This window comes from Halichoerus grypus, chromosome 6 (assembly GCF_964656455.1).
Source record: "Halichoerus grypus chromosome 6, mHalGry1.hap1.1, whole genome shotgun sequence".
Lineage (NCBI taxonomy): Eukaryota > Metazoa > Chordata > Mammalia > Carnivora > Phocidae > Halichoerus > Halichoerus grypus.
The window spans coordinates 99,828,452-99,843,145 of NC_135717.1; the positions used below are offsets into that span (position 1 = coordinate 99,828,452).

Here is a 14,694-nt window from a genome sequence, read left to right on the forward strand (position 1 = left end):
GTGTGGCATGGGTTTGCAATACGGTAATAGTATTTTTAGCAGCCGTCCCACAGGGTAAATCTGATTAATTCTCATGAATAGAAATAATATAAAGAATGGGGTGGGGGATACAAAATGACAGATATGGGAATCCTTTCTCTAGTTTGAAACTTTTGGGTTCTTTTACCCTCCATGATTCTATTTCAACCCACCACGAAATCCTTAGAGCCACTCCCTTAGCGGTAATAACATTTCCCAAAGAAACATAACTGCAAAATATCAAGTTTGTACTGTTCTGGGGCCCTTTTTACAGACCTGTATTCGAAGCGGGTATTGTGGGTGAGCAGTTGTCCTTTTTACATGTTTCCATCGTTGAAGTTAAAGTCATAGTAGGAAATTCATTACTACCTGGAACACACAAATTAGAATATGGTATAGAGACAAATTTGCAAATGACAAGAAATGAACATACGGTTACAAAGACATATAAACAAAAGGCACTACTACTCCAATGTAGCTGTGCTCCTGCAGTCTTTTTTAGTAAGTTGGTTTGGAACTCTGAACGCAGTTTTTTATATGGAAGCAATTTTATAACTAGAGAATAGGTTCACAAGCCAATCCACTAGAGGCCTTTTATACCTGTATTAATAATAATGTAGACCTTAACCACCACGTGTAATAGTGCTTGGATGGCCAAGTGCATTCAGAGTTCAGACCCGGGATGCCAGGAACACACCTCCCCAAAGCAGTTGGTGTTTCCTGAGCTCCAAGCCACTGGTCACAAGAGAGAGTGGCAGTTCTAACAGTGAAGTAGGGGGCTCCGGGGAACAGGGTTTAAAATGCAAGAATCTTCTGCCAGATCCTACTCAGGATCTTTCTTTTCTTCCTTAGTTCCCAAAGATTCACCTGCTTGCTAGTGCACCACCTATTTCCCTGGCCAGAATGGACCAGAAGATAGTAACTTTCCTGTCTGGGTGAGAAGAACTTAAAACATTTTGTTGTGGTTGTTAGTAACAAATAGAAAGTAAAGACGTTCGTACCTCTCAAACCAACATTTCAAACAGAGTCATCAAGGAAAGTCCATAAGACGGGGGACAGGAGCAAGTTCATTTTTATATACAAAGGGTTGAAGAAATATTCAAGTGCAAGTAACCACACCAAGGTTACCCTGATTCTTTGATGAGATGAAGGCAGACGTGGCAAAAGGGACCTAGAGTCAGGACGCGTGATCGGGCGAAGGACCAGGCAACCAGGACCGGGCTGTCTGCAGCACCAGCACTGGAGCTGAGAAAGACCGAGTCCACTCAGGGAAGGGAGGCCACACATTTGCCTCCATCACTCCTTGCCCCCTCACTGGGCCAAACTTAGGGGAAAGAGTGGTTACATCATTTGGTGTTGGAGTGGGTTTCTGGTGGTGAGGGAAAGAGAGAGAGAGAGAGAGATGGGGTTTCTGAGTGTGTCCTGGTGGCCATTCCCTTACTTCATATTTCCTGACTTCATGAGAGGCTCTGAGGGCATGGAGTGGAGGCCTTGCAGACTAACAAATAGGGAATACCAAGGGGCAGAGACGGGATGATACTTGAGGGGAGGAATTGAGCACAGTTAATGTAATATAGTGCATTAGGACAGAGAAGTGAATTTTAGAAAGAAAACAATACAAGGCTTTTTGGAGAAGGATCAACCTAAAGGAGACATGGAATTTACACACAGAAAGATGAGCTGCGTTGGCGGGGGAGGGGAAGAAGGTGGTAATCCCAGGTGCACTTTGTCTGACAAAAGGCACAGAGGCTAGCAAAGGCACAGACATGGGAGCAGAGTGACCTGAGCTCCCAGCCAGATGTTTTAAACCAAGCATCTCACAGTCAGGGCAGATCCCAGCAAAGTTCTTGAATCAATGAGAGACCCAATCAGAGCAGTGGTTAGAATGAATGAATCGGGCAGGCAGAACAGGCTGAAGGTGGGGAAGCCACATGGGATGTTCCCGCAGTCCTCTGGGAGAGCGGAAACGAGGATGGGAAACTGGAGGGTGGCACTGAGAATGGGGAAGAAGGGACACATGTGAGAGACACTGTGACCTCCGCTTGTCAACGGAACCTGCCCTCCAACTCCCTGGGCTTTTCTAAGACACGACTCCCTTCAACATGGTCAAGCGGCGGCTGCTTCCTCTATCAAGCCCGGTTCCACTGGTCCCAGAGGTAGGATCTACATTTTCCTCAATTCCCGATGCCATTTGCAAATTATCCATCCTCCACTCTCATAGGCACCTGTGATGTTCTGCGATTTACCTCTAGAACGCTCAGCCTCCCCTCTGGGCTCCCATCCCTTGGCTTCCTGATGACTACTTCCTACTCCCTGAGCAACTGCGTCCTTCTGCACTCCCTAGACGTCACTTGCTACCTAAGCACGTTATCCGCGATAATTTCACTCCACTTTGGGAGTCAATAGCGTTCAATACTTGAAAAAATAAACTTTATGCTATTTATCAATAGACATACTAGATGGCATTACAAATTAAATTAAAAATATTATGAAAGTAAGGGTGCTTTTCCCAGGGCACGATATCACATTCATTCTCAGCCGATGCAACAAAAATTCTCAATCTATGAAGAATCCAAGAGTTTAACTTTGTTAGCTGTTCTCGTATACTAGATTTTAATAGTATTTACAAATGCTTTCTCTTATTTAGCAGTTTTTTATATAAATATGCATATATTTAATAAAGATCTTGACATTCTAGGTCTAATGTTGCCTATTTTGTAAGAAAAAAGAGAGAAGATATTTTTGTATTTCTAAGGAAAATATATTCATAATGACACTAACTTCCTTTTTAAATAACACAAAAGTACTACTAGATTCATAAAACAATAACTATTGTACACATTTGGATTCAGGAATCATGACGCTTCAGCTTCAGACTCACCCTGTATTGAATAACTCAATGTGATCATGCTAGTAAATAATAAATAATTAAAACTTGAAGATTTTTGAGAACAGATAGTTTATGATTCACAGATAATTTGTGAAAGTTGAGTTTGTGGGGGAGCTATTTATGGATAGGAGCTTTTCCTCCAAATATTTACACCTTTAAAACTCCGGAAAAAGTAACATTTAAGGGAGAACAGGAAAGGCAGTAACAAAATATTTCACATTCCTCTGAATAAAGACTAATACCTAGGTATGAAATTCAGTCTCAAGTTTAACAACTGAATCTACGTAGATGACATTTCTATTCTGTGCTTTGATCACTTAGACTTAATGATAGATCTAAATGCCATTTAATTACCCCATATCCTAAGAAAGATACTACTATATGTCATCAATTTAATAATCAAGAAATGTTTGTTAAAGGCAAGAAAGACTACTGTTTATAAATCACCACTAATTAAATCATACCTTTAAATGTAATGGCTTGAGGGGAAAGTAATTTTGTGGTTTCTATTCTCTACAACTCATAGGCTACAGAATCATCCAGAGAAACAAACAGCAAAGTGCAGAACTATGATTTGTATCCTGCTTTGGAAAAAGAGTAATGAAGAAATTTAACCCGAATGACAAAAGGTAGGCATGGGGGAAGAAGAAACCATTAGAAAGGATGATAAATAAAAATTCAAAGTAAGATGGAAAGATTAAACCCTCACACCACAAGAATCACAGGAAGTGTAAATGGGTGATTCCTAACCAGTGAGACAACAGAAATAAATATCATACATTGTGACAACACATACTGATGAATTGAGCTCCTTAATGACAGTATTCTGAGCATTTTTGCTATATCCGATTTCTTACTACCTGATGGTTTCTAAATCAAAACATTTACCATTTTCAATTCTTAAAGTATGGTAAGTATGATGTACTGTGAGCAAACATATATGGAATAATGGTTGTGAACGATGCTAGATGTTGTTCTTGGGGGAGACAGGGAAAAGAAGAAGAGAATCCCAAAGCCATTATCCTACACTGAAGTTGTTGACTGGAATACAATCAACATTGTTGAAAATCCTTATTGAGACAGAGCCCAGATGATGTTTCTTATATCAGGATGTTCCTATACCCATTGACAGCTGAAGAGTATTTCACATTCATGAGCTCTCAGTGAATAAGAACATGTTTTCAAAGGAATGAAAGAAAGCATTTCCTCCATTAGTGTTTATCTGTAATTCTCTTAAGCTGTGTACAAGTTGTATCTGCCATCAGAGAAAGCTCATGTAGTGGTAGTAGCAATACCTGTAATAGGAGTTCTGTTTTTCAGCCTATCCACCTCCATTGTGAAGTCATCCTTCAGAAAAAGGAACCCAATAATGGAAAACAGGTAGACAAGGATGAGAGCCAGAACTGCAGTTAGAATAATGGAGCGGCCATTCCGTGTGACACTCTTTATGACATTAAGCAGAGTCTCTTCTCTGTACACCAAATCAAAAAGCTACAAAAATAAAACAAGGAAAAAAATGCAGTGACGCAAAAGCTGAATAAACATAAAAGGTAATTACAAATACAGATGCAAGCCATTTTAGTTTACCTGTGAAAAAAATAACAACCTAACTGATACCTTAAAAATACGCCAAAATACATGTGTCTTCTACAGTTGGAACGTATTAATAAACTGTTTTTCAATAAAGATAACTCTAACACAGCATATAATGTGCATCTGTTGGTTTCATAACCAACATAATTTCAATTTTGTAAGATACAGAAATAGCACAGCTTCAAATTTGAATTTAAAAAAATTATAATACTATACTTAACCAACTTAGCTACTTATTCCTTATTTTTATCTTCACTGATATTCTGCAGTTGCTTCTGAAATACGTAAGATGGCTAAAGTGAAAATGCAGAATTATGTTTACCTAAGTAATGGCTAATTGACAGAATCATTAGGTGTTATTGCTTAATCAAGAAATTAGGGGTGAAATTACTAGAACAATGTTATGAGCCTGCTGCAATAGAAAAGATGGGAAATTAAAAAATATTTGAGAAATAGAAGCACTTCTCTTTACTAAAGGGGTATAATGAGGGCAAAACCTATTACTTTAGTATGTAATTTTGGAAACAGAAGCAAAATATAAAACACAATTTTTAAAAAAACTTTCACTTCCTCTAATGGGTTATTACCCATTTTGTGTTTAGTAGCAGAAAGTCTCTGCACTAGTCTAGAACCTAGGTATGTGTTTGCTCTCTGGAGTCAACACCAAGAACAATTTTATTTATTGCTATATTATTAAGTTGAAATTATACATTAGGAAGTACATGTTATATTATCAAAGGCTAGTTAAAAGCAGTAAGTGAATATTCACTTAAAAAGGCACAAATATCTGTTTGGAAATAAACAGTATTTTAAAAGTTGGAATAATTAAGGTTTGTCTCCTACTATCTGTGGGAAGTGATTAAAATTTCTGAACTGGTTGAAACGAGGCATTACCAGTGTCACGAGCTCCTGCAGAAACACCAGGGCTTGTCCTGTTTTTCTGAGGACTGAGTTACTTTCCAATTTAATTTCAGTCTTGCCAATAATTGCCATAAAGATATTACCTTGTTTGCTCACCCTAGGAAACTGCTATTTTATCATGATCATATGCAAAAGAATATGTTTAACTATTTTGCTAAGTGCTTATCTTCTGGAGGGAGCAACAACTTCTAGAAACAAAGTCAATATTTCTCAGGAAAGACAAATTAATTAATGCAAATCCAACTTCCAAATTATGACACTGACTCATTCAGCTTACTTAACAACTTTGGTTGACATAAAGGGGATTTTCCTTTACTTTAACTCAACAGTGACTTAAAGAAAAGGTCTGGAAATGGGCTCTAGGTCACTTCTGAATGTTTTCTAAAAGTTTATAGTATTCAGGAGCCCCATGGGATGCTTGCTAAAAATGCTTATTTCTGGACCCCATTCCATAGCCCTGGAATCAGAATCTTGAGGAGGCAAAAAAGGTGTAAGACACTGGACAGGTTAATGGTTCTACTTATTTCTGAAAGGAAAATCTAGAGTGTGGTTTTTATTATTTTGGATAAAGGATTGGTATTTGTGGATATAACTAGAAATACATATTCATGTATTTTTTTAAATATAAAACATATTTTTAAAATATGCTTAAATGCCATGTTGGCATTATGTCCATTATAATTTCCTCCTAATACTCTATAAACATCAAAATGGACAATATCCTTTTCACCAACAACCCAGTGAAAACAAATTAGCAGCACTACTGTAAGATTAGAACAATAAAAGACAAGAGGAAAATACAACTAGAAAATTAGGTTAAGTAACATAAATTAAAAGTAACATTATTATCAATAGCTCATGTAATGGTTCAAATACACCTTTATTTTGTCAATTGCCTTTCTTGGAAAACAGAAAGATTTAATACATCATTTCACATGTTTTTCATATTATCTCTCTAATGAATCTTGATAGTATGAGTCTATCATACTATCTCTACGCATTTTATAGACGTTACAGAATATTACATGTCACAAGTCAGGTCAAAGTGCTGGGTGTAATGGGACTTCATATATCACGGGCATGTTTTTAAAAATGGATTTTTTTGTGGTAAATTAGAGCAGAAAGGGAATTCATCTGGATCCCTGGAACAGTAAAAACTCTATTTTTGATTGTTGGATCATCTAACTTAACTACCTAGAAGATAATTTTGTATCAAAGTATAAGGGACAAATCTATGCTTCCTGGGGGCTCTTTCAAATGCTTGACAAGTAAATGGAAAATCTGCCTCTTTTCAGTCTTCCTACCTGGGTTTGCTAGATAGGTAACAGGAAAGCGGCAGGCGATGGATTTGTCCCTTGTGAGCGAAGCAGACACGGTCAGCATAATGTTTTTAGATCTTCAACTGAGGTTTCCGGAATTATTTTATTGGGTAGTGGTCTCCACTGCATGTCAACCATGGGTTGGAGATATAAATAAATTGCTCCCATGGCATCATGATGCTAACCTGGTAGTGCTTTGGGTTTCAAACATTATCATGAATTTATATTGCCTCCCTTCCTCCTAGTTTATGGCTATAGAACAGTCTATATGTAGGAAGTAAAACTCATAACCTGAAGAAAAAATCTAGAAGAAATGTGAAAGCCCGCTTAATGAATTAGACACATGTAGATAAGCTTAACAACAATGACACATTAAATCTGAAACCAAGATTTCAAACAACTCAGTATTTTTGCGAGGTTGGCAGTTTACTCATTTTACTTATATGCCATTCTAGAGTTACAGTAATATTTGTTGTTGTGAATAAAGTACAACGATTCCAGGGCTAAGAAAACATATCCCCACTTTTTTTCTCCTTCACTCTGTTGGAGAACCTCTAAGTGTAAGGGGAAGGAAGGATTTGGCTGAAACCAAAAAGCAGCTGCTATATGAAGCCTGGGTCAAGAGGTCGGGTCGTTGGTGACTTCTCAGGGAGGAAATAAAGAGTTCCACCACCTATGTGGGTTCTCAGAGGAAGAGAGGAAAAATAATACTAATTCCTGATTTTCCTAGAAATTCGAAAAATAACATAATTTGTCCTAAATGTCAGGTCCTGCTTAAAAAAAAAAAAAAATCAAAGGAAGAAGCATAAGAAGCAGCACCATTGTGTTATTTTTTCCAGCGGTGATTGTCCACATGGAGAAGTACTCACCAGGAAGCTATAGAAGAATTCATGGACAAAGAGGCCCAGCATGCAAACCAGGACGTAGGCCACGTGGTAGAGAAAGGCCATATCCAGGATGACCGCTCGGTAGCCTCGGGTGAAAGTGCCACGATTGCCCACAAAACTCACCAGAAACACTATTTTATTACAAAGCTGCAGGGAGGAAAATATTAGACTTTACTGTTTTATTTATCCCCGAAACTCGTGTAAATAGCAGTCATTGACAAAACCTAGCATTCACAAAGTCTGTGGTTTTCTTTTATCATTTTTCATCTGGTAATTTTTCGACATTGCTTACAAATCTGTGTGTAAACATAAAACACCCCAAAGTTGTATCATTTGCAGTTCCAGGAGAAAAGAGGAGGATGATTAAGGGTACCAGCTATGTAATCGAGGCAGAGCTGAATTTAAACCCTGGCTCTCTCACTACTGTTGTACAAGGTCATGCAGCAGCTGGCCTTGATTGTTTCTTTGGAAAAATTGAAGCAAAGGGATTTCAACCTTATAGAACTCTTCGGAGGATTAAACAATTCATAATGCGTATGAAGCACTTAGTACAATGACTCTTTAGATACTACCCGTCATATTTTCCATATTAGAAGTAATAGATATAATATTTTTATTATACTGGAAATGTAACAGAAAAATATCTTTTCAGAAAATATCTATCCTTCATTTTTTCATCCTAAACTTTCTCTCCTGAATATTATTGTAAACAAGTAAGCCATTAAAAGTGATTTTTTTGCATTTAAATACATAAAAATATAAATATACTTACGTAATTAGGTTAAAACAAATATAATGCATGCATATATTTTCTTTCCTTTTTTTAAGATTTATTTATTTGAAAGAGAGAGAGAGAGCATGAGTGGGAGGGGCAGAGGGAGAGGGCGAGAGAATCTGAAGTAGACTCCTAGCTGAGCATGGAGCCCGATGAGGGGTTCGATCTCATGACCCTGATATGATGACCTGAGCCGAAACCAAGAGTCAGATGTTTAACCGACTGTGCCACCCAGGCGTCCTGCATGCATATATTTTCTAAGCTGCACAGGTGGTAATTATTCAATAAACATTTTGGAGTGTTTATTATGCTTGGTGCTATGTATTTATATTAAAACTATTTAAAATTGCCCTTTGTGGCATGATTTTGGAATATTGAAATGTATACAGAGATTCTTTGGCATTAACAATGATCTATGCAATGATTTCCAAAGAACACAGTTATCATAAACTTAGTGCCAGATATTTGGTTCTAGAGTCACTGCATTATTTATAAACTGAAGAAGCCATTTTGCATCTTAGTCATCATGGAAACAATTACAGATTTCAAATTTCAGTTCTTCTAAATTGTTCCCTGAGTTCTTCAAGTTATCTAGTGGCACTGTATTTGTCTTTACATGTCCAAAGCTAACTTTGGGAAAACACGTTGTCCTTTGCAACAGTGTTGATTTTTATATATATGAAAAGAGATTGCCTTGTGGAATGATTTTAAATAATGGGCAGAAGTGAAATTTGAGAGGTTGGAAAAACCTTTTCTTTCAACTTTCTGAAGTTCAAATCAATAAATAAATGAAAAATGGGTTAACATTGCATGTTGTGAAGATAGCCAAACCAAATCAACAGCATAGAAGTTCAAACTTCCTAAGTTTTCCCCATGCTAATTAATGATCCTCTCAGTAATCGGTGTTTTCCATTCTTTCATCATCTTGTGAACAATTTGAATAATGTCGGCAGAAAGTTACACTTCACTGTTTAGTTTCATCATTGTATATTTACATTATTATTAAACATAGCTACAGTATAATGATGTCCTTATGATTATTATCCAAGAGTAAGTTTAATATTATAAAAAGTCATTTAAAAAGCTCAGGAAATATATACAAGGTGCTCAGATACATATGGTATTTGACAATAAACAACCATGAAAATGGTGAAATACAGAATGTCTAGATGAAGTAATATTCAGTGTTTTACTCTTTAAATTATCTTGAGTGACTATTTAAATTCAAATTATTTGCTTTCCTCACCCACTATATTCACCAATATTAAATAGAAATAAGAAGTTCTATAAAAAATAAAGTTAAAAATTGGAATTATGACTTTTCAGAAGGATGGATGATATGCTCATGACAAATTATTTATATGTTGTTTCTTGATCTCTATTTCCCTAAACAGAATCATTAAAAAATTATGCAGGAAAACTATTTATAAGTCCTACACATTCAGGAAAAGTAATACATTGGGTTCAAGTTCTCAAAAAAAGCAATACATTTCAATTTTCAAATAATGCAAAATGAAGGACACATTTCTGCCTAAAAGGGCCTCTGCCATTTTTGCATGAAAAATAAAGGTTTGCCTTCTCTATGTACAGGTTGATTTTTATTTTCTTTGAAATTTGATCTAGAGCTTGGTGTTGATGGATATGTCCCTGTTCTCTTGACTAAGTCTCAAACTAGAATGGAGTTGATATTGGCAGTGAAATCCATTTATTCCTGTAGAGATCAGAAACAAGGAAATTGTCCTTTTGTTTTGAAGTGTTCATACCAAGAAGAAATAATGCAAGAATAAATGATCTGAAGAGGAAAGAAGTTGAACTCTGTTTTTTCCTGCACCGTGACCTTGAAATGTATAAATTGTTTTTATAGAGCATTTCCATGAAAGCTGGGGATATTTATGGGAATGAAGACATTACAAAAACTTATTCTCCCTTTTCATGTCATGACTTACTTGAAGTTGTCTAACCAGTCCTTCATTTGTCAATGTCATTATGTAGGCAATCTTGTTTCTATGGCAAGGGTCCATGTGGGCAATGATAAATGGAGGGCGTGGGAACTGGGCAAGGTGGCTAAAAGACCAGCCCTTTCTAATTTGGTGTTGAAAAGACTCTTGAATCAGCATACAAATACCAATATAAATGACCATAACTGTCCCACAATATTTATATCTTTCTCCATCTATTCTTCAAAATTCCATTTTGTATATGTTTTGTTGAGGATGGGGTGAATTGTGTGATGGTGGGGGAAAAAGTGCGGAATGGGGTAGGGAAACAGTATCAATGTAAGCTTTTTGTGCAGTTATTAATTAATTAATTAATTTAATATTTCAAGTTTTTATTTAAATTTTAGTTAGTTAACGCATAGTGCAATATTAGTTTCAGGAATGGAATTTAGTGATTCATTACTTACATATAACACCCGGTACTCATCACAAGTGCCCTCTTTCATGCCCATCATCCATTTAGCCCATCCCCCTGCCCACCTCCCCTCCAACAGTCTTTTCTACAAAGATGATTTACCAGTAGGTCTTCTAAAAACAAAAGCAAAATTAATGTTCATTTGTTAATTAATGTAGAGTGAACAAAATTAATTAATTTTAATTGGGGAAATTAATTGTACTGTACTGTTTTCATAAATACTTCATAATTCATTGATATGTCTTTGTAGGACTTTGAACAGTGCAGTATACTGGAAGGACACTGGACTAGAAGTTGGGCCATCTGGGTTCCAGTCTTGGCTCTGCCACCCACCAGATGCTTTGGTAAATCCTCCTTGTCTCTACAGGATTTTGTATACTCATTTCTAAAATGAAATGCCTAGAAATGAATAATCCTTAAGGTGACTCAAAGTTCTAGAATTCTATAGGGTGTCCTTTAAATTTTGCTATTTTATGGGATCACAGAAATTTATAGCTGCCTTTATATTATCCTTTTTTGTCTTATTGGTTCTATGTTCCTGATCAGGAATTCTATCCCTATCTTACATTGTGCCTATGGGAAAAAATGACCTATTTTCCAGGAATAAACTGTAGCCAAATAAATAAATAAATAAATAAATAAATACTGTCTAGTATTTCTTGAAAAGGAAAACTGAATTTATTGAACTACATGTTAACCATATTACTGTATTGCCATCAACATCAACCTTACTAAAATCTATGTGATTTGATTCAAAAATCTCCATTTCAGTAGTGTTACACCTTAGGCAGGATAAGTTTCTATGGTCAAAGCATAAGGCAAAATTTTCAGGCCAACATCACCCTGGAAATCTTTTAAATTGCCAACAAAGCAGTATAATAAACAAGGGTGGTATAAGCTATACTGTTTTTTTTAATAAATTCAACATTTCTAGTTTTCCCCCAGCACTGAAGCAGTTTCCTGCTACTACAACTGAATATCAGAATGAATTAGGAGCATTCAGTGACCATATTATATGAAAAATAGGGTGTGTGTGTGTGTGTGTGTATGTGGGGGGGGGGAGAGAGAGAGAGAGAATGAATGTTTTGTCTCAGAATATATAATTGAATTTGTGTATGTTAAGTGAACATATGGTGGGGCTCAACCTTATAGATTAGCAGTAACATGAGCCCTCCCAGGAAACTATCTGCAGGTAAGTAATAAGGGCATGATACTATTAAATGTGAACACTGTGGCTTATTGCTAATAGACAGCTATCTGCTAAACTCCACTTGCTTCTCCTCTCTGCAAAATGGCAAGACCAAGTTTCAGCATAAGGGAACATTTCCATATTACAAATAACTGTAAGAAAGGCAAATAATTTATAAATGCCATTAAATAAATTACACATTTCCAGGCACTACTACAAAAGAAAAAAAACATTGTACATAAGAAGTGTTTAGAAGATATTAAAAGATCTTCCACAGGTATTTACTGCATTATTTATTATGAAAAATATCTAAAAATCTAAACAATAAAAATTAATGGAATGGTTAAACAGATTATATAACGTCCACATGACTGGGAATATTATCATTATTAGTGGTATAGAAATATTAGGTGATCTAGAATTTATAAAATGTGTGTTTATATTTGCCAAAATAATATGTTAATTTCCATTGCAATGTAGACTGTGAGAAGAAAACTGTACTGGGTTATAAGATATGCTTTATAACAGAGAAAAACATCTGAATTTTTTGAAACATCTCCAACATTGAGATAACCCTTGTGACAAGATGGAGAAATTAGTTGCAATCTAAACAAAACTTCGATTGTTAGAAATGAGTAAAGATGATAAAAATGAAGCATCCTAATAAACAGAAACTGATAATACTAAATGCTCAGAACACAGATTGAGGTTTTTCCTTCCACTTGATTCCTTTTCCAGAAAAGCGACTTTCTACATTTGCCTGACATTATGAAAGACACTGAGTCTAGAAACAAACAACCCTCTGTGAACCAAAATACAAATACTGTTATGATTGTGATACCGATGTTTCACAATTAAATAGTACATGTTAGGAGCTTGATAAACAGTAGTCTTTGTTGCTATTATATCATCACTGTTATTGCTCTGCTCTAAACCTTCACACTAATCTTCTCCACCAATCTTCTTAACAACTGGTGAGTGCAGACTAGGCTTCAACATCTTCATTTCACTGATGAGAAAAATGAAACTCAGAGGCTCAATTTGCCTATGGTCTAGAATTCTGATTCTCATTAAGGCTTGACTGTCAGGTAGATATTTTCTTTTGTTTTTCCTGCTTCTGATACCTATAATTTTAGCACCTATAGTTTTACCTGTCAAACAATGCAAACTTTTAAGTACAAATTAATAAATATATTAAATCCTAACTTACAAAAAGTGACTGATTTATGTTTTCATTTAATTTTTTTCCTGCCCCCTGGGAAATAGTAAGCCACATAATAAGTTTATTATGACAAAAGTTAAGATAGATAATGACGTGCTAAGACACTTTATTAATCTGTACAATACCAAAACTATAGATAAAAACTATCAATATCTATATTATCGAAGTCACAATTATTCTATCCAATTTGTTTGTTCCAAATTAAAGCTGATATTTTCTTTGCCAAAATGCCCTGAACTGGCAAATTGTAATGTATCGTTTGGGGGGCTGTGCAAATGGGTTTTTTATGCTGTGAGAGATATGAGAGTACCCACAGATTCATACAGTTAATAAGAGAGATACATTTCCACATATATTTCTTTTCAAGTATAAAAGTTGCCTCTTATATGAATTGTCATTTCCTATGGTGGAACTATTCTCACCAAACCAGGCAGAGATTATTTTTTATCCTGTCCCCTAAGGGGGAAAGAAGAAATAACTCCAAATGTTTTTGGTTTCCCCAATAGACATTAAAATGTTTTTCCTTATCTCTTTATTTATTCTTGAAGCTTCTGTATGGCAAGAACCACATCCTCTACTTCTTGGTAGTTTCAATGTCTATCAGATAACAGAGGCTGGATAAATGCTTGTTATTTCTGGCCCAACTCTATCTAGCTATTATTTCAACTTATCAAACTTGGGTTTTCTCTCTCGAATTAATGTCTTATTGAGGACCAGCTGCCAGTTTAGGAACATTATTTGTTTCTTCAAATAATTTGGCTCAATATTCAATGTATTTTTAATAATAAGTTGGACTTACCTAACTCAAGTTTTCTAATAAGGTTAGAAGAATTTAGATAAATACATGAAGATTCCTCGATTAGCTTGGTTTCCAAAACACTCAAAGTACAAGTTCAGTTCATGTAAAGAATTTTTGAATGTTTAAGTGCTAGGGATTAAGTGGGAGAAAAATGGAGTCAGGAGTGAGGGAGTGAAGAGGGCAGGATTATACCTATGAACGTGAAAACCTCTGCCCTCAAGAAACTTAAGAATCCTGTATTTGGTACTTGACAGAATTCTTTACTGATAGACCTCTTTGCATGTATAGTACACTTCCCTTTATTAACAGTGATTGAAGAATAACTGGTAATTTGGTTGCCTGAATGTTCTAGTTAACTGGGAGCTGTCATTTACATCATGTCAAATTTTCAAAGAAGTATAATATAATAGTGGTCAGAAACACAGACTTGGTCATTCTAGCTCAGCTTTATAATTCTCAAAAGTTTGGCTGGCTATTTCATTTATTCATTTTCAATAAATACTTGCTACGTATTTCATGTACAAGGCACTGTAAATGTATAAGAATACAAAGATAATTTTTCACTCATTCATTCACTCACGTGTGAATACTAATTTATTTAAGAAACATTTGTTGGATACCAAAGACATTCCAAGACATTGAATGATCAATCATTATCCTTAAGAACTG

General features: G+C 35.6%; 1 protein-coding gene across 7 annotated transcripts in view; it reads right to left on the bottom strand.

Moving 5' to 3' along the window:
- ITPR2 (inositol 1,4,5-trisphosphate receptor type 2) overlaps positions 1–14,694 on the bottom strand; it is a 494,379-nt gene that overhangs the window by 71,239 nt on the left and 408,446 nt on the right. For all 7 annotated transcript variants that reach the window (XM_036080194.2, XM_078075789.1, XM_078075790.1 and 4 more), the window contains 3 exons: positions 7,611–7,775; positions 4,204–4,399; positions 295–387 (listed from right to left, as the gene is read on the bottom strand). In XM_036080194.2, the coding sequence (XP_035936087.2) occupies positions 295–387; positions 4,204–4,399; positions 7,611–7,775 (454 nt within the window). The remainder of the gene's footprint in view (positions 1–294; positions 388–4,203; positions 4,400–7,610; positions 7,776–14,694) is intronic.